The sequence below is a fragment of the Gorilla gorilla genome, chromosome 22, assembly GCF_029281585.2.
Source record: "Gorilla gorilla gorilla isolate KB3781 chromosome 22, NHGRI_mGorGor1-v2.1_pri, whole genome shotgun sequence".
In the NCBI taxonomy this organism is placed as follows: domain Eukaryota; kingdom Metazoa; phylum Chordata; class Mammalia; order Primates; family Hominidae; genus Gorilla; species Gorilla gorilla.
The window spans coordinates 46,223,359-46,247,522 of record NC_073246.2 but is presented as its reverse complement, the minus strand read 5'-3'; the positions used below and the strand labels follow the sequence as shown (position 1 = coordinate 46,247,522).

At 54.0% G+C, this 24,164-nt stretch overlaps 1 protein-coding gene across 5 annotated transcripts in view; it reads right to left on the bottom strand.

Annotated features, from left to right (window-relative positions):
* Positions 1–24,164, bottom strand: part of TRPM2 (transient receptor potential cation channel subfamily M member 2) — a 104,128-nt gene that overhangs the window by 42,029 nt on the left and 37,935 nt on the right. For 3 of the 5 annotated variants that reach the window (XM_055373718.2, XM_055373712.2, XM_055373713.2), the window contains exons 11-20: positions 18,527–18,648; positions 17,927–18,280; positions 13,973–14,110; positions 10,487–10,616; positions 8,896–9,041; positions 7,966–8,078; positions 6,462–6,678; positions 3,480–3,598; positions 2,691–2,823; positions 2,029–2,200 (exon numbers count right to left, since the gene is read on the bottom strand). In XM_055373718.2, coding sequence (XP_055229693.1) covers positions 2,029–2,200; positions 2,691–2,823; positions 3,480–3,598; positions 6,462–6,678; positions 7,966–8,078; positions 8,896–9,041; positions 10,487–10,616; positions 13,973–14,110; positions 17,927–18,280; positions 18,527–18,648 — 1,644 coding nt within the window. Of the gene's footprint in view, positions 1–2,028; positions 2,201–2,690; positions 2,824–3,479; positions 3,602–6,461; positions 6,679–7,965; positions 8,079–8,895; positions 9,042–10,486; positions 10,617–13,972; positions 14,111–17,926; positions 18,281–18,526; positions 18,649–24,164 lie in introns of those variants that run through there. The other 2 variants (XM_055373715.2, XM_055373716.2) reach the window with 2 other exon arrangements.

Sequence of the window (24,164 nt, the reverse complement as noted above, 5' to 3'; positions counted from 1 at the left end):
AGGGAGGGAGGGAGGGAGGGAGGAAGGGAGGAAGGGAGGGACGGAGGGAGGAAGGGAGGGAGGGAAGGAGGGAGGAAGGAAGGGAGGAAGGGAGGGAGGGAGGGAGGGAGGAAGGAAGGGAGGGAGGGAGGAAGGAAGGAAGGAAGGGAGGAAGAAAGGGAGGGAGGGAGGAAGGGACGAAGGGAGGGAGGGATGGAGGAAGGGAGGGAGGGAAGGAGGAAGGGAGGGAGGGAAGGAGGAAGGGAGGGAGGAAGGGAGGGAGGGAGGGAGGAAGGGACGGAGGGAGGAAGGGAGGGAGGGACGGAGGAAGGGAGGGAGGGAAGGAGGAAGGGAGGGAGGAAGGGAGGGAGGGAGGAAGGAAGGGAGGAAGGGAGGGAGGGAGGAAGGGAGGGAGGGAGGAAGGGAGGAAGGGAGGGACGGAGGGAGGAAGGGAGGGAGGGAGGGAGGAAGGGAGGGACGGAGGGAGGAAGGGAGGAAGGAAGGGAGGGAAGGAGGAAGGGAGGGAGGAAGGGAGGGAGGGAGGGATGGAGGAAGGGCGGAAGGGAGGGACGGAGGGAGGAAGGGAGGGAGGGAGGGAGAGAGGAAGGGAGGGAGGGAGGAAGAAAGGGAGGAAGGGAGGGAGGGAGGGAGGGAGGAAGGGAGGGAGGAAGAAAGGGAGGAAGGGAGGGAGGGAGGGAGGGAGGGAGGAAGGGAGGGATGGAGGGAGGAAGGGAGGGAGGGAGGGAGGGAGGGAGGGAGGAAGGGAGGAAGGGAGGGACGGAGGGAGGAAGGGAGGGAGGGAAGGAGGGAGGAAGGAAGGGAGGAAGGGAGGGAGGGAGGGAGGGAGGAAGGACGGGAGGGAGGGAGGGAGGAAGGAAGGAAGGAAGGGAGGAAGAGAGGGAGGAAGGGAGGAAGGGAGGGAGGGAGGGAGGGAAGAAGGGAGGGAGGGAGGAAGGAATGGAGGGAGGGAGGAATGGAGGGAGGGAGGAATGGAGGGAGGGAGGAAGGGAGGGAGGGAGGAAGGGAGGAAGGGAGGAAGGGAGGAAGGGAGGAAGGGAGGGACGGAGGGAGGAAGGGAGGGAGGGAGGGAGGGAGGAAGGGAGGAAGGGAGGGACGGTGGGAGAAAGGGAGGGAGGGAGGGAGGGAGGGACGGAGGGAGGAAGGGAGGGACGGAGGAAGGGAGGTAGGAAGGGAGGGAGGGAGGGAGGAAGGAAGGGAGGGAGGGAGGGAGGGAGGGAGGAAGGGAGGAAGGGAGGAAGGGAGGGAGGGAGGGTGGGACGGAGGGAGGAAGGGAGGGAGGGAGGGAGGAAGGGAGGGAGGGAGGGAGGGAGGAAGGGAGGGAGGGAGGGAGGAAGGGAGGAAGGGAGGGACGGAGGGAGGAAGGGAGGGAGGGAGGGAGGAAGGGAGGGAGGAAGGGAGGGAAGGAGGAAAGGAGGGAGGAAGGGAGGGAGGGAGGAAGCAAGGGAGGAAGGGAGGGAGGGAGGAAGGGAGGGAGGGAGGAAGGGAGGGAGGGAGGAAGGGAGGGAGGGAGGAAGGGAGGGAGGAAGGGAGGGAGGGAGGAAGGGAGGGAGGGAGGGAGGGAGGGAGGGAGGAAGGGAGGGAGGGAGGAAGGAAGGGAGGGAGGGAGGGGGGAGGGGAGGAAAGGGAAGGAGGTAGGGAAGGAGGGAGGAAGGGAAGAATGAATTCTTTCCATCAAGAGAAGAAGGAAGTTATTTCTGATTGAGGTGAGAGGGAAAGGGGAAACAGGGTGACATTCCATTTCAGGGGGCTGTCAGCTGATGCCCCAGGTGCCCTCGGCCCACTCTGACCTCTGTGTGGCACCACCCACCCCCACCAGGTCCCCCCTCCTCCCTCCCCTGGTGGAGCCCCTTCTACTTCCTGCCACAGGAGCCGGGGAATGAATGCCCCCAGGGAGGACACCGGCCAGGTGGGAACCGCAGGACCCCCTGACGGAGCCGGCCTCACTCCCACTCAGGCTGCAGCCCCTTTCCAGCCTCTCTCCTGCTTCCCGGCATTACCACCCGAGCTCCCATGGCGCCCAGCTCCTACCGTCGATGTAGCCCGGGATCTGCCCGAAGATGGTGAGGTAGGAGTGGTAGACGGCCCCTCGGAACAGCCAGTCCACCCGGCGCTCGTTGTGGATGAGGATGGCCTGCTTGGCCACCCCGAAGGACACCACCCACACAGCCAGCAGGAAGAGGAAGAAGAAGACGTCCTTCATCTGCAGGACAGAGAGTGCGTGGGCTACACTCTCCTGGCCCCCGATGCTCACTGGGCCCAGAGGCAGGCCCAGCAGCGGTGGAGACGGCACTGCCACTCACAGCACAGACACGGCACGCAGGAGGCTCCCAGGAGCAGTCCTGGGGCTGCCCCCACACCCTCGTGGACTGCCGACATCTTTGTGCTGGCACCACAAAGTGCAAGAGGGGTCAGACATAACCGTGACCCAAGGAGAAAAGCTCCTAGAGCTGAATCAGAGGCCAGGAATGAGTGGGGATCAGAGGGGAGAATGAGGGAAGGCTTCCTGGAAGAGGTGACATACAGGCAAAGATACGAGAAGGGCATTCTTGGGAGCCCAAGGGGCAAAACAGGGACGGGGAACCTGCAGGTGTGTTTAAGCCCCAGTCCGAGCCACTGGCAAGGGGCCTGCCCTCCCCGAGGCCCACCCTGGGCTGCAGGCCGCGATGGAGCCGGTGCCCCCGCCCCCTTACCATCCGCTTCACAATGATGATCTTGGGCCCCAGCGTCTTACTGATGGTAAAAATGTGCATGAGCCGGAGGCAGAATAGGATGAAGTCCAGAGAAAGGATGACGCGCCCGGGGTACAGCGTCGCCGGGATGAGCCTGGCCGCCGGGCAGAAGCACACGCATCTCAGCCACCTGCTCACAGTGGCCCCCAGAGCTGTCCCCCGCCGCCCCTCCACCTGTCCTAGCCCAGGTGGGCCCTGGAGGCAAAGGGCTCTGGTGGGCCCTGCATCCCAGGTGTTCAAAGCCGGCATGAGATTGAGGAATAGAGCCTCCCACTTTTCTTCAGAAAGGTCCAGACGCCCAGCCCCACAGGGCAGCCTGGCATGGGGGCACTTGGAGAGCCAGCAGGTAGCCAGGGCCCTATTGCCTCCGAGAAAGGGGGCCGCGGCCTCGCAGAGACACGAGAGTATCACAGGCAGTGCAGTGAGCCCACGGTAGGGAGGCAGAGGGAGAAAGCGGCAGCCGTGTGTCCGTGGAGCTGGGACAATTCCAGAGGTTGCCATCCATGGCCCCTTGCACATGGACAATCTCAGCTCTGCCAGGAGCTCTCATGCCCCTTCTGTGCTCCCTCAACAATCCCAAGGGTAGGTGGGGTGCTGTTGCCTGGACACCCATTGGACAGATGACAATCCAGGGTTCACAGAGGAGCTGAGCCTCACCCGGTGTGGCTGGTTCCGGGCCTGGCCCGTGCTCATCCCCTGCGGGGCTGGCTGCCTCAGACAGGGGCCCGCCATCGGGGTGAGGCCACTCACCTGCAGGTCAGCCCTGCCACGAAGAGCAAGATTGCACCAACGTCCAGCTTATTCCAGAAGTCACTGAAGTACAAGGCTGCCTTCTTCATCAGCCCGCACTCGTCAGGGTCATAGAAGAGCTACTGGGAAGAGGGGCGGTAGGAAGGCAGACAGGCTGTCACTCTTACTATCTTCACTGTCACTGTCACATCACTATCCACTATCATCATCACAGTCACTGTCACTATCATCACTATCACCGTCACTATCATCACTGTCACTATCATCACTATCACTATCATCACTATCATCATGGTCAGCAAATCCGAACATTGGTTCTGATCTGAAGAGAGCTGGGTCAGTGAGGGAGATGGGAACAGGACGTGGAGGAACAATGCAGACTAGCGCTGGCAGCAGCTACCTCGGCCCCCTGCTCACTCAGCACCTGTGTGTGCGCTTATGTGTATGTACATATATTCTGCATGTATGTGTGCATGTATGAATATGTATGTGTGCACATATGTGTGTATGTATGTGTGCATTCTGTGTCTGCATGTATTTGTATGTGTATGCATCTGTGTATATGTGTATGTGCATGCATGTGTGCATGTATATGTGTATGCACATACATGTGCATGTGTTGTGTATGTATGCATGTTTGTGTGTGTGCATGTGTATGTGTATATGTGTGTCTCTGTGTATATGTGTATTTGCATGTTTTTGTGTGTACATGTGTATATATGTGTATGTGTCTGTATGTGTGTGTTCATATGTGTATGTTCATTCATGTGTGCATATGTATATATGTGCTTGTGTGTATGTGTATGTGTGTACGTGTGTGTTTGTTCATGTGCATATGTATGTATATGTGTATATGTGCTTGGGTGATGTGTATATTTGTGTATGTGCATGTGTGTATGTGTATGTGTGTATGCATGTGTATGTGCATGTGTGTATGTATGTGTGCATATGTGTACATGTGTATATTGTGTACGTGTATGTGTGTATGTGTGTGCTGTATATGTGTGTGCATGTGTATGTATGTATGTGTATATTTGTGTATGCACATGTGTAATGTGTGTATGCATGTGTATGCATGTGTATGTGTGTGCATGTGTGCATGTGTGTATACATGTGTTTATCTGTGTGTATATTTGTATGTGTGTATGCATGTGTATGTGTGTATGCATGTGTGCATCTCTATATGCATGTATGTGTGTCCATGCATATGTGTATGCATGTGTATATGTGTGCATGTGTATGCGTGTGTGTATGTGTATGCATATGCATGAATGTGTGTGCCTATGTGTGTACTGTGTGCATGTATGTGTGTACATATGCATGTATGTATGTGTGCCTGTGTGTGTGCATTTGTGTGCATGTGTACATGTGTGTGCATGTACCTGTATGTGTATGCATGTGTGTGCACGTGTCTGTGTGTTGGAGCAGCCCCCTCCTCAATGTCAGGCACCAGCTGCCTTCCCACAAGGATCTTTGTTCTGTCAGGGGCCACACTGCTTCTTTAGCATGCCAAGAGTGCAGGACCCTGGCAGGGGCTGTGGGAGCCCCCATTTGGCCTACTTGGCAGGAGTCCCCACACCCTCCCTAGCCCCAGGCCCCAGGACCCAGCAGCTGGATAGGTGGGACAGGTGACCAGCAGGACCAACCAGGGCCCTCCCTGGATCACAGACAGATGCAGGGAGAAGGAAGTGCCCCCTCTGCTCTCAGGCTGCTGCCCATGGGGCTGGGGCTGGGGCTGGGGGTGCATGGAGGCCTCTGGCCCCTTGCAGAGAGGGTCTGGTGGCAGAAGCCATGTGGCAAGAGGAGAGCCAAGGAGAGCCCAGCAGAGCCAGGGCCACAGCACAGCTCCCAGGCCCCGCCAAGTCCTGGACCTGATCTTCCTTCCTGGGGACGCCGGTGCCTCCCCCAGGGCCCCAGTAGGCAGTGGTATTTACACAGTGCACACTGCTTTCTAACTGGGGGCCTGGTGGTCCACCAAGGTTAGAGAGCAGAGGTAAGTCTAAGCCAGGACCACTGCCCCGTGGGCTGACCCCACCCCCTCACCACTGCCCTGAGGGTCCCAAGGACCTAGTTCCCATTCACCGGCTGCCAGCAGGTGCAGGCACCGTGGGGGCACAGTGGAGACCCCACACAGTAAGGGATTCGCCCCACCTGGAGGGCAGCTTGGCCTCGCCCAGCTCCAGGGAGGTAGCCTCTGAGCCCTTGGAATGTCCGCCTGATGAGGGTGTCTTTGTTCCTGGGGCCTGGGCCATGCCAGGTGGTCCCACAGTGTGATTTGGGGTGGGGCCCCGGGCAGTTTTCAGTTTGACCTTTGGAGGGCTGGAGACTGAGGTCAACCATGTGGTGTCAGCCTCGCCTCTGTGACTGACCTCCAGTAGACACCAAGGCCCGCGAGCCTCTCTGAGGACCGTGCCTCCATGCATGAGGCCACACATCATCACTGGGAGGATGGAGTGCCACCCACACCTCCCCAGGGAGGGACTGGCCGGATGCCCTGGGCTCAGAGCTGTCCTGGATGCAACTGCGTCCCTCCCCCTGGCTGGTTTAGTCTGTAGACTGTTGCTTAATAAACCATAAGTGAGCGTTGCCACTCCCCAGCGTCTGTGGGTCCTTCTGGCTCATTATTGAACGTGAGAGGGGTCTTAGAGACCCCACACCTTGCACTGCTCTTCCTGGGGGAAGGGATATACTCATAGTCCACAAGGTCAGGGCATCCACCTTGAGCTGATCAGCCGGTCTCCAGGCGGGAAGGATGTCTGGGCCGAGGGAAAGCCGGGAAGCAGGCGCAGGGGGCATGAGGAGGGAGGGGCTTGGAGGGCAGGGCCCCAGCCACCCATTTTGGGGAGGAAACACCGGCTCTACTCAGCTTGCAGGGAGCTGGGCAGGCTAGATGGGGTGGGCTCTAAGCCCTGGGTCCCCTATGAGAATGCAGCCAAGTGGGTGGCCCCGGGCTGGGGCGTGGAAAAGCGGGTGGGGCTGTACCTGCCGCATCTCCTCGCACACCAAGGAGAAGAGCCAGAGGTAGATGGCACACTCGCACCAGGAGGGCACAGGCTGGAAGTCCACCATGAGCACGTAGGCGAACAGGCAGAGGAAGGCGAAGTAGGAGAGGATGTTCAGGTGGAAGACCACCACAGGCGCGGTGAAGAAGGCACGGGCGCGGGCCGCGGGGGTGCCCACCTCCTGCAGCCTCTTCTCCCTGCGGCCGTCGCAGCGGAGAGGAGACAGTGACTGCCAGGGCCAGGGTCCTGACCTCCACAGGCTTTGGCCACCCCGTGATCCCCCGTGCCCCTCAGAGAGATGTGCTTTTAGGGGCAAAAGCACTCAGGGATCCGGGGCCATAACGGCAGCTACAGGCGGAGCCGGCACAGCACAGCCTGGGAGCCTCACACACAGCCACCGGGGTGGGGCTGGACCCCACAGCCCAGCAAAGTGAGGACACAGGGATGCCCGCTGACGCCCTGCCCATGGCCATGACCTTCATGGCTGCAGCCTGCCCCAAGCCCAGCCTTAGGTGGGCCCCAGCTTCAGAGCTCCCAGTGCTCAGTGGACGCTCAGGCCTTAGTCACCCTCCTGTAAATGGGGACAGGCTTTCCTTGCCGTCCTCAATGAGGGCGGGGCTGACCACACTCCCCCTGTGGTGTGCCCTGATCCCAGGTCCCTATCCCAGGGCCGCTGGAACGGGAGCAGAGGCGGCCATCAGTGACATGGCTCTGCCATCCTCGGGACAGCAGGGGAGGAGCCAGCACTGCTTTAGGACACCTGAGCCGCTCCTCCCTGCCTCAGTTTCCCACCAGGATTCCTGAGCACTCAAGTACCCATCCTGGCCATGAGGAGAAAGGGAAGGAGGCGGGCAGTGTGGCCTGCGGGTTGCAGAAGGGGCTCAGCCACCTCGCTGGGGTCTTGAATCTGCCCTGACTCCCAGGAGACCCTGAGCCTCCATCCAGCCCTCAGTAAAACACAGCAGATCCCACAACGCCCCAGCAAGCCTCTGAGGAGGTGCAGGTGGGGACACCAGGCCAGGCCAGGTCTTCAACCATGGGCAGCCGTGTCCTCCTCCTTCATAAGGGAAAGCAATTCCATCAATACAGGCTCTGCGGCTGCGAGGACAGGGAGGCACTCAGCCGCAGCTCGCTGCTCACATCCCAGACCTGCACTAACTGCCCACGCTGCAGACTGGCTCAGGTCTACAGTGCCGGCAGGAGCAGGAGACCATCTTTCCTGGCCTCCCCGACCCCAGGCTGATGTGGCCGAGGGACGGGCTCATCAGCATCATGAGATCAGTGCTGGGGCTGGGGCAAGGCAGGTGCTTCCAGCACGTGGGGCCCTGCTCTGCTTCCCACCCCCATCTCTACAGCCCCAGGATCCAGGGACAATTCTGAGGACACATGACTTGCTCCCAGCGAGGGGATCTAGGGAAGATCCTGAGCCCCCAGGAGCCTCTCCCGCAGCCCCACAGTCCCGCAGCCCCGCAGCCCTGCAGCACCTGAAGGAGATGAGGCCGGTGAGGAGCAGCGGGAAGGCCAGCATGCACAGGGTCACACGCCACAGCCCATTGTCCACGGAGAGCTGGCCCCACCACACCTTGGTCAGGAAGGCCTGCGGATGGGGGCAGTCTCAGGATGGCAGTGCCCAGCCCTGTGCCCCACATGGTGCCCGTCAGCTGTCTGCTGAGGACTCGGGGTGCCTAGTGGACAGAGCTAACCTGCAGTCTCACAGCAGAAAGCGGTGAAGACACAGAGCTTGCCCTGGGGCTTTGGGTGCCCAATCCCGCCTTTCACCTGACCTCAAGCTATGGGACCCCATCTCTGCTGGCTTCGAAGGCCCCGCAGTTGCAGGCTGTAGAGCACTGGCCCCTCTGAGCTCTGCAGTGGGGGACAGGACCCCTCCCCAGGCCTCTCTAGGCCTGGCACAGCCCAGGACATGATGGGAGCTCATGGACTTGGCAATAGCTCGGTGCTCCAAGGAAGCCCAGCGTGCAAGGGGCACTCGCTGTGAGCCAGGCCCTGCCGGGGGTTCCAGGGCGATGCTGAGGGCAGCCATGCCTGGGAGCCCCTGCTGCTCCAGGGAGGACACGCCGTGTCCCGCTTATCCCTCCAGGGAGAGAGGGCAGACGCCGTTCCCAGAGCCACCTGGGCTTCTGCCTGCCGCTCCCAGGTAGGAACATCCATGGGGAGGTGAATTGCGATCTCCATGGCCACCAGCTCCTGCTTTTGCTTCATGTTAGCTTTCCCCCATCTGCAAAATGGGAGGCTAGAGCCTGGAGCAGGTGGCCGAGGGGTCAGGCGCTGTCCCCGAGCTGCTGAGGGCCCTGAAGCCTGTGTGAGTGTGCGTGCCAACTGCACGAACAGGAGGCTGTGTCCACCTTGCAGGCACCACAGGCGTCTGTTTCTGGAAGGGGCCCTTGGGAGGTCACCTGGATGCCCCCGTGAGACACAAACTTCATGTCCTTGGCCTCCAGGGCGAGCTGCAGGCAGGTGGTCTTCCCCCAGGCCTCGGACACGCGGGTGAGCAGTTTCTGGGCTCTCTCTTCGTCCTTCCGGTAGCACTCGGTGAAGACCCCTGGGCGGAGACATGAGAGCCCCGTCAGAGCAGCAGGTCACAATCACTGAGCCCTGGGGACGGGTCAGAGGGCGGCCACTCAGGACAGCACCGCCAGGACACAGGGAAGGGCACAGGGCAAATGTGGGGCTGATGTCTCAAAACACCTGGGCCTGGGAAAGAGGACCCCAGGGAGAGGGCACGTAGGGCTGGAACTGCCTCTACAAAAATGACAACAGGGAGAAAACTCAGACAGGGACCGAGAACTGACCTAATGGACTCCATCCTGCTTCTAACCTCCAAGCTGCCCTTGTCCATTCCTGGGCATAGGCCACACTAACTTTGAGAGGAACTTCATTTATAGTTTAACTTCCAAACAGAGATGATAGCAGCCCTTTCCCGAAACGAACCGCCTTCTTGCCTGGGAGCAGTCTGCGTTTGTAAGACTAACAAAGTAGCCACAAATTAGAAATTATGGTTTAGGAGTCACGCAGCCAGAGGCCACAAGATTCCAAACCTCCCCAACTCTTCCTAGGAATATCATCACTATTGGAAAACCCAGGATATTTTGAAAGCCTGCGTTCTGATGCATCGCTGACGCCACCCCGACTGGAGATCTGGTGCAACCAGTTCTGTGACCACACCCAGGAACAGCAGACAGCGAGAAGAACCCACTTCCACCCCTGTGATCAGGAACAGCAGACAGCGAGAAGAACCCACTTTGACCCGCTGTGATTTCATCTCTGGCCCAACCAATCAGTACTCCCCACTGCCTGGCCCCCTACCCACCAAATTATCCTTTAACAACCCCAGTCTCGCCAGGCGTGGTGGCTCACGCCTGTAATCCCAGCACTTTGGGAGGCTGAGGTGGGCGGATCATCTGAGGTTAGGAGTTCGAGACCAGCCTGACCAATATAATGAAACCCCATCTCTATTAAAAATACAAAAATCAGCCAGGTGTGGTGGCATGCAGCTGTAACCCCAGCTACTCGGGAGGCTGAGACAGGAGAATCGCTTGAATCCAGAGGGCAGAGGGTGTAGTGAGCCGAGATTGTACCATTGTACTCCAGCCTGGGCAACAGAGCGACACTCCATCTCAAAAAAAAAACAAAAACAAAAACAAAAACGTAAAAAAACAGTCTCCAAATTTTCAGGGAGACTGATTTGGGTGATGAAACTCCAGCTTCCCATTCAGCCAGCTCTGTGTGAATTAAACTCTTTCTCTATTGCAATCTCGCTGTCTTAACAAATGGGCTCTATCTGAGCAGCAGGCAAGACGAACCCACTGGGTGGTTACAGGGCCGAGACTCCAGGATGAGGACCCTCGGGTGAGCATGCAGGGCTGAGGCCCAAGGACGAGGACCCCAGAGTGAGGGCACATGGGGCTGAGACCCAGGGATGGGAACTCCAGGTGAGGGCATGTACGGCTGAGCCATGGCCTGCAGCCCGTGCTCGGCAGAGCTCACCGATGGCTCTGTGCTCATACTCCTCCGCCAGCGCCAGCATCTCCTCCGAGCTGTCCGTGTCCTCCTCCTCCTTGGACAGCTCCTTCAGGATCTTGCTGCAGGCCAAGGCCGCTGCGATGCAGTCCTGGCTCTGGGGACCGGAGGAGCCACCGTGAGACTAAAGAGCCAGGTTCAACCCAGCCTGAGGAACCCAACACACTGCCCCAGGTGATGAAAATGAGGCCCGGGGACAGTGTGGGCCACTGGGCAATCACTGTGTGTGACCACATCTATACAGACAACTTAAGCCCCACCCCAGTCAATACACAACCTCTGATGGCCCAGGCTCCTGCGTGGCCTGTGGGAGGGGTCTGCTTGCCCTGCAAAGCCTAACGGACAGCACGGGCCCAGCACATGCACCAGCCCCCATCGGAACCCCTGTGAGCTGCAGAGGGCGGCACCACCCGGCCTGTGCGTGCCCAGTGAGACTCAGCCTCGGACATAACCACAGAACCAGTTTTTTTAGCAGAACTTTTAATTTAAAAATTCCTTTCCTGGGCCGGACACAGTGGCTCACTCCTGTAATCCCAGCACTTTGGGAGGCCAAGGCAGGCGGATCATGAGGTCAGGAGTTCGAGACCAGCCTGGCCAATATGGTGAAACCCCATCTCTACTAAAGTATAAAAAATTAGCCAGGCGTGGTGGCACATGCCTGTTGTTCTAGTTACTCAGGAGGCTGAGGCAGGAGGATCGCTTGAACGTGGAAGGCAGAGGTTGCAGTGAGCCGAGATTGTGCCACTGCACTCCAGCCTGGGCAACAGAGCGAGACTCCGTCCCAAAAAAAAAAAAAAAATTCCTTTCCTGCCTAGAGCTAAGTTCTTTGTTCTCCAACTCCAGGTGCCCCAAGTCCTTCCCGGTGTTGGAGACGCCCACACCCCTCCACAGCCTCCACACCCCTCCAGAGCCTCCACACCCCTCCACATCCCTCCACACCCCTCCACAGCCTCCACACCCCTCCACAGCCGTCCACAGCCTCCACATCCCTCCACACCCCTCCACACCCCTCCACAGCCTCCACACCCCTCCACACCCCTCCACACCATCCACACCCCTCCACACCCCTCCACACCCCTCCACACCCCTCCACACCTCTCCACACCCCTCCACACCCCTCCACAGCCTCCACACCCCTCCACACCATCCACACCCCTCCACACCCCTCCACACCCCTCCACACCCCTCCACACCATCCACACCCCTCCACACCCCTCCACACCATCCACACCCCTCCACACCCCTCCACAGCCTCCACACCCCTCCACACCCCTCCACACCCCTCCACACCATCCACACCCCTCCACACCATCCACACCCCTCCACACCCCTCCACACCCCTCCACACCATCCACACCCCTCCACACCCCTCCACACCCCTCCACACCATCCACACCCCTCCACACCCCTCCACACCCCTCCACACCATCCACACCCCTCCACACCCCTCCACACCCCTCCACACCCCTCCACACCCCTCCACACCTCTCCACACCCCTCCACACCCCTCCACAGCCTCCACACCCCTCCACACCATCCACACCCCTCCACACCCCTCCACACCCCTCCACACCATCCACACCCCTCCACACCCCTCCACACCCCTCCACACCCCTCCACACCCCTCCACAGCCTCCACACCCCTCCACACCCCTCCACACCCCTCCACAGCCCTCCACAGCCCTCCACACCCCTCCACACCCCTCCACACCATCCACACCCCTCCACACCCCTCCACACCCCTCCACAGCCTCCACACCCCTCCACACCCCTCCACACCCCTCCACAGCCCTCCACACCCCTCCACACCCCTCCACACCCCTCCACACCATCCACACCCCTCCACACCCCTCCAGACCCCTCCACAGCCTCCACACCCCTCCACACCCCTCCACACCCCTCCAGACCCCTCCACACCCCTCCACAGCTTCCACACCCCTCCACACCCCTCCACACCCCTCCAGACCCCTCCACAGCCTCCAGACCCCTCCACACCATCCACACCCCTCCACACCCCTCCACACCATCCACACCCCTCCACACCCCTCCACAGCCTCCACACCCCTCCACAGCCTCCACACCCCTCCACACCCCTCCACACCCCTCCACACCTCTTCACACCCCTCCACACCCCTCCACAGCCTCCACACCCCTCCACACCATCCACACCCCTCCACACCCCTCCACACCCCTCCACACCATCCACACCCCTCCACACCCCTCCACACCATCCACACCCCTCCACACCCCTCCACAGCCTCCACACCCCTCCACAGCCTCCACACCCCTCCACACCCCTCCACACCCCTCCACACCATCCACACCCCTCCACACCATCCACACCCCTCCACACCCCTCCACACCCCTCCACACCCCTCCACAGCCTCCACACCCCTCCACACCATCCACACCCCTCCACACCCCTCCACACCCCTCCACACCCCTCCACACCATCCACACCCCTCCACACCCCTCCACACCATCCACACCCCTCCACACCCCTCCACAGCCTCCACACCCCTCCACAGCCTCCACACCCCTCCACACCCCTCCACACCCCTCCACACCCCTCCACACCATCCACACCCCTCCACACCCCTCCACAGCCTCCACACCCCTCCACACCCCTCCACACCCCTCCACAGCCTCCACACCCATCCACAGCCTCCACACCCCTCCACACCCCTCCACACCCCTCCACACCCCTCCACACCTCTCCACAGCCCTCCACACCCCTCCACAGCCCTCCACAGCCCTCCACACCCCTCCACACCATCCACACCCCTCCACACCCCTCCACAGCCCTCCACACCCCTCCACACCCCTCCACAGCCCTCCACAGCCCTCCACACCCCTCCACACCATCCACACCCCTCCACACCCCTCCACACCTCTCCACAGCCCTCCACACCCCTCCACATCATCCACACCCCTCCACACCATCCACACCCCTCCACAGCCTCCACATCCCTCCACACCTCTCCACACCCCTCCACACCCCTCCACACCCCTCCACACCCCTCCACACCCCTCCACACCCTCCACACCCCTCCACACCCCTCCACACCCCTCCACAGCCTCCACACCCCTCCACAGCTTCCACACCCCTCCACACCCCTCCACACCCCTCCAGACCCCTCCACAGCCTCCACACCCCTCCACACCCCTCCACACCCCTCCAGACCCCTCCACACCCCTCCACAGCTTCCACACCCCTCCACACCCCTCCACACCCCTCCAGACCCCTCCACAGCCTCCAGACCCCTCCACACCCCTCCAGACCCCTCCACACCCCTCCACAGCTTCCACACCCCTCCACAGCCCTCCACACCCCTCCACACCCCTCCACAGCTTCCACAGCCTCCACTTGCACTTGCCCTCAGGCTCTCCAGCCACGCTCCCCAGCTGGCCGCTGGCCTATAGCTGTGTCTGCTGAGAAGCCGGTCTTATTACCTGAGCCCAGATGATTCCTGCCAGCTCCCGACGGTTCTGGATGATGGCCCAAATGAGAAGGTCGCGGATGGGGTCCATGGTGAAGGTCACATGGCCTGAGGAACACTTGTAGAGGGACCGGAGGCTCACTCCCTGCACCTGGTGAGCAGTGGACTGTCAGAGCCCCAGCCAGGCCCCCCTGGCTCAGAGTCACTGGCGGAGCCTGTCGGAGGTGCAGGCCCTGACCCCAGCCCCGACCTTCTCAGGATCTCACTGTCCCTGGAGAACTACAACCTGCATTTTCAGCAACACCCTAGATCATTCTTATGCACACTGAAGTTTTTTAAAACACTGTTCTGGAGACATCTAGAAAGTGAAATGCCCGTCTAACTCCTTTACCAACATGTGTAGACTCTTGTTTCATGCCAGGCACTTCAAGGTTCCCCAGTCTTATCTGATGGCATCAAAGCCGCTTTCAATGAAGCAAAATTCTAGCACAGTGGAGTATGTTAATAGGTCAGTGGCTGTCTTCTCCCTGAAGGACTCTCCTGCAGTGTCTCTGGCAGAGAGGCCACTAGGAAAGATCTGTCAGGTGGGCAACAAGGCTCACTCACGAGCAAGCACAGGGCACCTCGCCCAGACCCACCTCCCTGCATGGCTAGGCTTTTCCCCAGACCAGGAAACGCGTACTCAGGTAGCTGGGAAACGCTCCCCAGAAGTAGAAAAAAAACCATCTCCCACATCACATACTGTACAAAACACACCTCATGTGATCCTAGAAATTTCCTGAAGGTTTTTCATTATAAAGAAATGTGTTTTTCTTCCTAAACCACAGGTACAGATAAGCCTGAGCTTCTGCTTTGGACCTTCCTGAGCATATTCCAACTGAGTGTCTTAAATAAACCCACTGGACTTAAGAAGCGCAGATTGTGAATGTATAAAACCAAGCCATACCCAGCCTGGCACGGTGGCTCACGCCTGTAATCCCAGCAATTTGAGAGGCCAAGGCGGGCGGATCACAAGGTCAGGAGATCGAGACCATCCTGGCTAACACAGTGAAATCCCGTCTCTACTAAAAATACAAAAAAGTAACCAGGCGTGGTGGCGGACGCCTGTAGTCCCAGCTACTCGGAAGGCTGAGGCAGGACAATGGCCTGAACCCAGGAGGTGGAGGTTGCAGTGAGCCGAGATCGCGCCACTGCACTCCAGCCTGGGCAGCAGAGCAAGACTCCATCTCAAAAAAAAAAAAAAAAAGAAATGTGTTTTTCTTCCTAAACCACAGGTACAGATAAGCTTGAGATTCTGCTTTGGACCTTCCTAAGCATATTCCAACTGAGCGTCTTAAATAAACACACTGGACTTAAGAAGTGCAGATCGTGAATGTATAAAACCAAGCCATACCCGGCCTGGCACGGTGGCTCACGCCTGTAATCCCAGCACTTTGGGAGGCCAAGATGGGTGGATCCTAAGGTCAGGAGATCCAGACCAGCCTGGCCAACATGGTGAAACCCCATATCTACTAATACAAAAAATTAGCTGGGCATGTTGGTGGGCACCTGTAATCCCAGCTACTTGGGAGGCTTAGGCAAGAGACTCAATTGAACCCAGGAGAGAGAGGTTGCAGTAAGCAGAGATTATACCATTGCACTCCAGCCTGGGCAACAAGAGCGAAACCTTGTCTCAAAAACAAAAAACAAAGAAACCAAGTCATACCCATGTCTTTCTCAAGAGTCAGACAGAGCTCACCTGGAACAATGGATCGATTGGAAAACCTGGAGGAAACAATTTTCTAGCAGGAAAAAAAAAAAAGTGATCTTAGAAGAGATAGAGAACCTAAACAGAAAAATAATCAGAAAAGAAACTGAGAAAGTTACTAGAACTATTACCAATTTAAAAAAAAAAAGGCACTGGGCCCCGATGGACTCACAGGGGAGTCGACCAAGCTTATAAGAAGTAGTTAACTCCAGCTACATAAACTGTCCTGGAGCGGAGAAGGAAAGAAAGCTTCCCAAATGGTTTTTACAAAACTAACATAAAATTGATATCAGAGCCTGACAAATATAGCCCCCCAAATAAAACTGCCATCAAAGCCTTAAGCATTCTGATGCAAACATCCTGAAAATGTTGCCAAGAGAATCCAGGATATTAAACTTGCACTGAGGCCAAGCTGAAATTCAAAACAGGAATAAAAACATGTTTCACTATCAGAAAATCTATTAAAATAATTCACCAAATCCATAGGTCAAAGAAGAAAAGGAGCTCAATCTTCTCAAAGGCATCTGATGCTTTGCTTTGTAAAACCTTAATGAATCAGAGATAAATACTCCCAAGAGGAAATACAAATACAAAATCCAGCATCATTCCTGACATTGAGTCACTGCAAGGTTCCCACTGAAAAAGGGTACACAGACTAGGGCAGGATTCTCATTGAATCAGGGTGGAGATTACAGCAGGGTTCCCACTGAATCAGGGTGGAGACTAGGGCAGAGTTCCTATTGAATAAGGGTGGATATTAGAGCAGGGTTCCCATTGAATCAGGGTGGAGATTAGGGCAGGGTTCCCATTGAATAAGGGTGGAGATTAGAGCAGGGTTCCCTTGAATAAGGCTGGAGACTGGGGCAGTCTCACCATTAAATAAAGGTGAGACTAGAGCAGGGCTCCCATTGAATCACAGGGTGCAGACTACAGCATCCACTCTCCTACAGCTGCAGTGCACGCTGGGCAGCTCACAAAAATACGGTGGAATATTACTGACCTGACTGTAGGGAAAAACCAGCATACATAGTGGGCAGGAGTGGGGCTCAGGGCAGGGGATCATGCTCCCTGCAGAACCTTTTATACTGTTTGGAACTTTTAGAAAGAGTATGTTATGGACGCAACTCTGTCCCCCCTAAAATTCACATGTAGAAGCCCTAACCCCCAGTGTGACTATAGCGTTTGGAGATAGGGCCTTTAAGAAGGTAATTAAGGTTAAATGAGGCCACATTGTGGGTTCCTAAGTGGATAGGTGTGTTCTCTTTATAAAAAGAGGGGTGAGGCCAGGTGCGGAGGCTCACACTTGCAATCCCAGCAATTTGGGAGGCCAAGACAGGAGGATCACTTGAGCCCCAGAGTTTGAGACCAGCCTGGGCCATATAATGAGACCCCATCTCAACAAAATATTATTAAAAAAAAAAAAAGCTGGGTGTGGTGGCACGTGCCTATAGTCCCAGCTACTCGAGAGACTGAGGCAGGAGGATTGCTTGAGCCCAGGAGGTGGAAGGTACAGTGAGCCATGATTGCACCACTGCACTCCAGCCTGGGTCACAGAGCCAGACCCTGTCTCAAACATAAAAATAGACAAGGCACGGTGGCTCGAGGGTGTAAATTCCAGCCTTTTGGAGGGTGAGGAGAGCGGATCACTTGAGGCCAGGAGTTTGAGACCAGCCTGTCCAAAATAGCAAAACCATCTCTACAAAAAATTTAAAAATTAGCCAGCTGTGGTGGCGCATACCTGTAGTCCCAGCTACTTGGGAGGCTGAGGTGGGAGGATTGCTTGAGCCTGGGAGGTTGAGGCTGCAGTGAGCTAAGATCGCGCCACTGCACTCCAGCCTGGATGACAGAGTGAGACCCTGTCCCAAAAAAATAAAAAATAAATAAAAGAAAAAGAACAAGAAGTGGCACCAGAGACTTCTCTCTCTGTCATGTGAAGACACAGCAAGAGGGCAGCCACGTGCAAGCAGGAAGAGGCCCTGGCCAGAAGCCAGCCCTGCTGGTGCCTTAATCTGGGACTTTGGGCTTCCAGAACTTCGAGAAAATAAACTGGTAGTTTCTGCCCCATCTGTGGAATTTTGTTACAGCAGCCCAAGCAGCCTAAGATAGGGCATGTGTCTTTTCTAATAAAAATAAAAGCTAATTTTAAAAACAGAGAGCTCTAAGAACATAGCAGTAGCCCGCGAAGACGAGTCCAGGATGGGCCCCGTTACCAGCACGCACGTTGAGCTTGACGTGGGGCACGGGCAGCAGGAGCCGCAGCCGGTCGCTGTGCCGGGGCCGGGGGTAAAGCGGCTGCGTGAAGTCCCCCAGCAGCTCCCGCAGCACCTGGGCCACATGGTGCATCTGCAGGCGGGGCGCTGCGGGCGCGCAAGCCAGGCGCTCGGGCTCCTCCGCCAGCACCTTCTGCAGCTTGCTGTGGAACAGGCAGGAGGGGTCCAGGTTCTCGTACAGGTAGAGCAAGGTGTCCCAGGTGACGAACTCCTTCAGCCGCACCCCGTTCTCCAGGAAGAGCTTCACAAACTCAGGCTTGTTGGAGATGAGTGCAGCTGTCATCGTGGGGTGCAGATCTGAAGGCTGAGAGCAAGCATTGTGCAGTGACGGTTGCATTTGGCCATCACCCCATGTCATCCTGATCTCAAAGACCCTGGAGATGGGGGCTGCTGTTGTCCCCAACCTGGAGAGGATGAAAGCTGCCCAGGTCACCCACCCTCAAGGGAAGGGCTGGGATCCAGACAATGCGAACTTTGCCTGCCCTTGCTTCAGTGGTGCAATGCATGTGAGCCCAGTAGGCCCCTCCACGGGGTGCTCTGGAAGACTTACCTTCCACTGCCACTCATCCGTGAAGATCTCACTGCGGGCAATGTCCACGCGATTCCATGCCACTGCCAGTTTCAGCTGGTGGTCCCAGTTCTCGTGGCCAAAGTGGTCTTGGCTCCGTGAGGCTGCAGATGAACAGGTGCATATTGGGCCTCGATCTGGGGCTCAAAGCCATTTCCCTCCAGGGAAATGACGTCAGAGTCAGGGATGTGTCATGAGCCCTTGCCTCTCAACAATTCAAAGTGACAGGTGCAGCACCCAGTGACCTCCTCCCATACACACAGCCTTGGAAAAGCACGTTCCATTTCGGAGTCAGAATCAGTGAATCTTGGGGCTTTGGTCATCACGTCCACTCACTCCTGTTTCCCCTGCCCTCCTCCTGGCCATGCTCTGGCCCCTAAGCGACAGGTGGGCAGTAAGCAAGAAAAGGGCCTCACTGTTTTAAGAAGACATAGGTCTCTGGAGGGCAGGCATCTTACACTAACATCCAAAACTCAGGACTCAGAAGCCATCACATTTCATTTCCCGCCTCAACTGCCTGTAAATGTTCAACAGTAACAACCACCTCACTGGTTCTCAGGACAAGTTATTTTGCTCAAGTAGTTTCTGTGTTCCCTTTCTGGTTTAACTTTTTAAAACATGGGTTGTTATTTGGGGAAAAAGAAAAAAGAACTTTGACCCTTACCTCACACCATACACAAGAATCAACATGAAGCGGTTCTTAGGCCCAAACATAAAGGCTATGTCTACAAAGCTGCTGTCAGAAAACAGAAGAAAATATCTGCAACCTTGGGATGGGCAGAGATCTCTTAGCTATGACACAAAGAACATGAACCATAAAGAAAAATTGATTAAATTGGCTGGGCGAGGTGGCTCACACCTGTAATCCCGCATTTTGGGAGGCCAAGGCGGGTGGATCATGAGGTCAGGAGATCGAGACCATCCTGGCTAACACAGCGTAACCCTGTCTCTACTAAAAATACAAAAAATTAGCCGGGCGTGGTGGTGGACACCTGTAGTCCCAGCTACTTGGGAGGCTGAAGCTGGAGAATGGTGTGAACCCCGGAGGCGGAGCTTGCAATGATCCGAGATCGCGCCACTGCACTCCAGCCTGGGCAACAGAGCGAGACTCCATCTCAAAAAAAAAAAAAAAAAAAATTTAAGCCTCCTGCTCTTCAAAGACATCTTGAAGAAAATATGAAAGGAAACTACACACCATGAGAAAATAATATCTGATGAACGATTTGTATCTGAATATATAAATAACTCTTACAAATCGAAAACTGGAAGACAAACAATCAAATAAAAATGGACAAGAGATCTGAAAGACATTTCAGAAGGAAGACAGGCAAATGGCCAAAAAGTCCTTAAAATGATGCTCCACATCAGTAGTCCTCAGGGAAATGTAAATTCAAACCACAATGAGATGTCACTTCACACCCACTAGGATGGCTACAGTTTAAAAGACTGACAACACCAAGTGTGGGCAAGGATGTAGGGTAACGCTCATCCATTGCCAGCACACAGGAAAAAGAATGCAATATTTTCAGAAAAGTTTGTCAGTTTTTTACAAAGTAAAACATACACTTACCATAAAGGCCAGTAATTCCACTCCTAGATATTGACCCAGGAGAAATGAAGACAAATAGCAGCTTTATTCATAATAGCCCCAAACTGGAAACAACCTAAATGCACGCCAGCAGATGAATGGAAAAACAACCTGTGGTGTATTCACACAACAGGACACTCCTTCACAGACAAAAAAGAACAAAGTTCTGACACATGCAACAACATGGATGAATCTCAAAAACAATGCACTGAGCAAAAGAAACAAGACATGAAAGAATGCATCATGTATGATTTCATTCACGTGAAGTTCTAAAATGGGCAAAACTAATCTAGAGTGACAGAAAGCAGACAGATGATTTCCAGAGCCAGTCTGGAGGGAGGCTTAACTACAAAGGGCCATGAGGGAATATTCAGGATAGGGGAGATGTCCTGTATGGAGACTGTGGTGGGTCACGGTGTCTATGCTTGTTACACAGTACATTTAGAATTGAGGGAGCTTATTGTCTCTAAGCTGAACCTTCATAAAGTTGATATTTTAAAATTCATTATGTTTTTAAACTATGGTAAAATACATATAGCATAAAATTTACCATCTTAACTTTTTGGGTTGTTTTTGTTTTTGTTTTTGAGACAGGGTCTTCCTCTGTCACCCAGGCTGGAGCACAGTGCTGTGATCATATTTATAATCATAAGGCTTATTGCAGCCTCCACGTCCTGGGCTCAAGCAATCCTCCCACCTCAGCCTCTTGAGTAACTAAGAGTACAGGTGTGTGCTACCATGCCTGGCTAGTGTTTTTTTTTTTTTTTTTAATTTTTTATAGTGACAGGGTTCTCCATGTTGCCTAGGCTGGGCTCAAGTGATCCTCCCACCTCAGCCTCCCAAAGTGCTGGGATTATAGGCATGAGCTAGCTCACCCAGCCAAATATTTTTAAGCGTACAGTTCACTGGTCTTAAGTACATTCATAATGTTGTGCAGCCATCATCACTGTCCTTCTCCATATATCTTTTTATCTTGGAAACTAAAACTCTATCCCCATTAAACATTAACTCCTCATTTGCCTCTCCCCCAGACCCTGGCACCCCCCATTCTACTTTCTGTCTCCATGAATTTGACTACTCCAGGGACCTCATGTAAGTGGAATCATATAGTATTTGTCCTTTTGTGACTGGCTTATTTCACTTAACATAATGTCTTCAGGGTTCATCCATGTTGCAGCATGTGTCAGAATTTCCTTCCTTTTTAAAGCTCAGTAATATTCCATTGTAGGTATAGACCACATTTTGCTTATCTATTCTTCTGTCAATGGACACTTGGGCTGCTTCCACTTTTTAGCTATTGTAGATAATGCAGCTATGAACATGAGTATACAAATATCTCTTCCAGACCCTGCTTTAAATTTGGGGGTGGGGAGTGGCATATGTATCTGAGGAGTGGAATAGCTGGATCATATAGGAATTGTATTTTTAAATATTTAAGGAACTGTCATCCTGTTTTCCACGGCAGCTGCACCATGTTACATATCCACCAGCAGTGCACAAGGGCTCCAGTTTCTCCACACACTGGCCAACATTTGTGATTTTCTGTTCTTTTTTATAGTAGCTATCCTAATGTGTTTGAAATGATATCTCTTAGTTTTGATCTGCATTTCTCTAATGATTAGTGATGCTGAGCATCTTTTCATGTGCTTATTGGCCATTTGTATGACTTCTTTAAAGAAATGTCTATTTAAGTCCTTTGCCCATTTTTGAATTGTGTTTTTTTTTTATTGTTGAGTTACAGGAGTTCTCTATATATTCTGGATACCAATCCCTTGCCATATGTATGATTTGCAAATATTTTCTCCCATTCCATGGGTTGCCTTTTTACTCTGTTAATATCTTTTGATGCACAAAATTATTTAATTTTCATAAAGTCCAATTTATCTATTTTTTCTTTTGTTTCCTGTGCCTTAGGTGTCATGGCCAAGAAACCACTGCCAAATCCTTTGTCATGAAGTTTTTGCCCTGTGCTTTCTTCTAAGAGTTTAGGTCTTATATTCAGAAGTCCTTGATCTACTTTGAGTTAGTTTTTGTATATGGTGTTAGGTAAGGGTCTAACTTGATTCTTTGACATGTGGAAATCCAGTTTATCCAGCATCATTTGTTGAAAAGACTGTCCCTCTCCTCACTGAATGATTTTTGCATTCCTGTCAAATATCATTTGACCATATATGTGAGGGTTTATTTTTGGGCTCACTATTCTATTCCATTGGTCTCCATATCTTTTTGGGATTTTTTTGAGACAGGGTCTTGCTCTGTTGCCCAGGCTGGAGTGCAGTGGTGCAATCACAGCTCACTGCAGCCCCAACCTTCTGGGCTCAAGTGATCCTCTCCCCTCAACCTCCCACGCATCTGGGACTACAAGCATGAACCACCTTGCCCAGCTTTTATATTTTTTATAGAGACAAGGTTTCCCCATGTTGCTTGGGCTGGTCTCAAACTCCTGAGCTCAAGCAATCAGCCCACTTTGGCCTCCCAAAATGCTGGGATTACAGGCATGAGCCACCACACCCAGCCCTCTATGTCTTTCTTTACACCATTACCACACTGTTTTGATTACTATAGCTTTGTAGTGAGTTTAGAAATCAGAAAGTGTGAGTCTTCCAGCTTTGTTCTTCCCTTTCAAAATTATTTTGGCTGTTTGGGATCCCTTTAGACTCCACATGAATTTTAGGATGGGCTTTTCTATTTCTGCAAAAAAAAAACAAAATCACTGGGGTTTTGATAGGAATTGCATTGGATCTGTAGATTGCTTTGAGTAGTACTGACATCTTAACAATATTAAGGCTTCCAATTCATGAACATGGGATGTCTTTCCATTTATTTATGTCTTCTTTCATTTCTTTCAGCAATGTTTTACAGTTTTCATTGTACAAGTCTTTCACCCCCTTGGTTTAATTAATTCCTCAGTATTTTTTTCTTTTTGATGCTACCATAAATAGAATTGTTTTCACAATTTCCTTTTCTGATTATTCATTTTTAGTGTATAGAAATGCAGCAGATTTTTTTTTTGGTGGGGGGGGAATGGAGTCTTGCTGTCACCCAGGCTGGAGTGCAGTGGCATGATCTCAGCTCACTGCAAGCTCTGCCTCCTGGGTTCACACCATTCTCCTGCCTCAGCCTCCCAAGTAGCTGGGACTATAGGCGCTCACCACCATGCCCAGCTAATTTTTTGTATTTTTAGTAGAGACGGGGTTTCACCATGTTAGCCAGGATGGTCTCAATCTCCTGACCTCATGATCCGCCCGCCTCTGCCTCCCAAAGTGCTGAGATTACAGGCGTGAGCCACCACACCTGGCAAATGCAGCAGATTTTTGTGTATTGATTTTGTGTCCTGCTACTTTGCTGAATTCATTTCTTAGTTCAGGGGTATGTTGTAGAATCTTTAGTTTTCTGCATAGAAAATTGATATGGTTAGGCTTTGTGTCCCCACCCAAATGTCATCTTGAATTATAATCCCTATGATCCCCATGTGTCAAGGGAGAGACCAGGTGGAGGTAGTTGGATTGTGGGGACAGTTTCCCCTATGCTGTTCTCATGGTAGTAAGTTCTCATGAGATCTGATGATTTTAGAAGGGGCTCTTCCTTCTTCATTTGGCACCTCTTCTTCCTGTCACCTTGTGAAGACAGTGCCTTTCTTCCCCTTCATGTTCCACCATGATTGTAAGTTTCCTGAGGCCTTCCAAGGCATGCTGAACTGTGAGTCAATTTAACCTCTTTCCTTTATAAATTACCCAGTCTTGGGCATTTCTTTATAGCAGTGTGAAAATGGACAAATACAAAAATCATATCATCTGTGAACATAAATAATTCTACTTCTTCCTTCCCAATTTATAAGTTTTATTTCTTTTTCTTGTCTAATTGCTCTGGCTTGAATTTCCAACGCAACGTTGAATAGAAGTGGTGAAAGTATGCATCCTTCCCTTATTTCTATCTTGAAGGAAAAGATTTCATTTGTTCTTATTTTTCTAATTACTTAAGCTGTAAAGTTAGGTTGTTGGTTTAAGATCTTATTTTTTAATGTAAGCATTT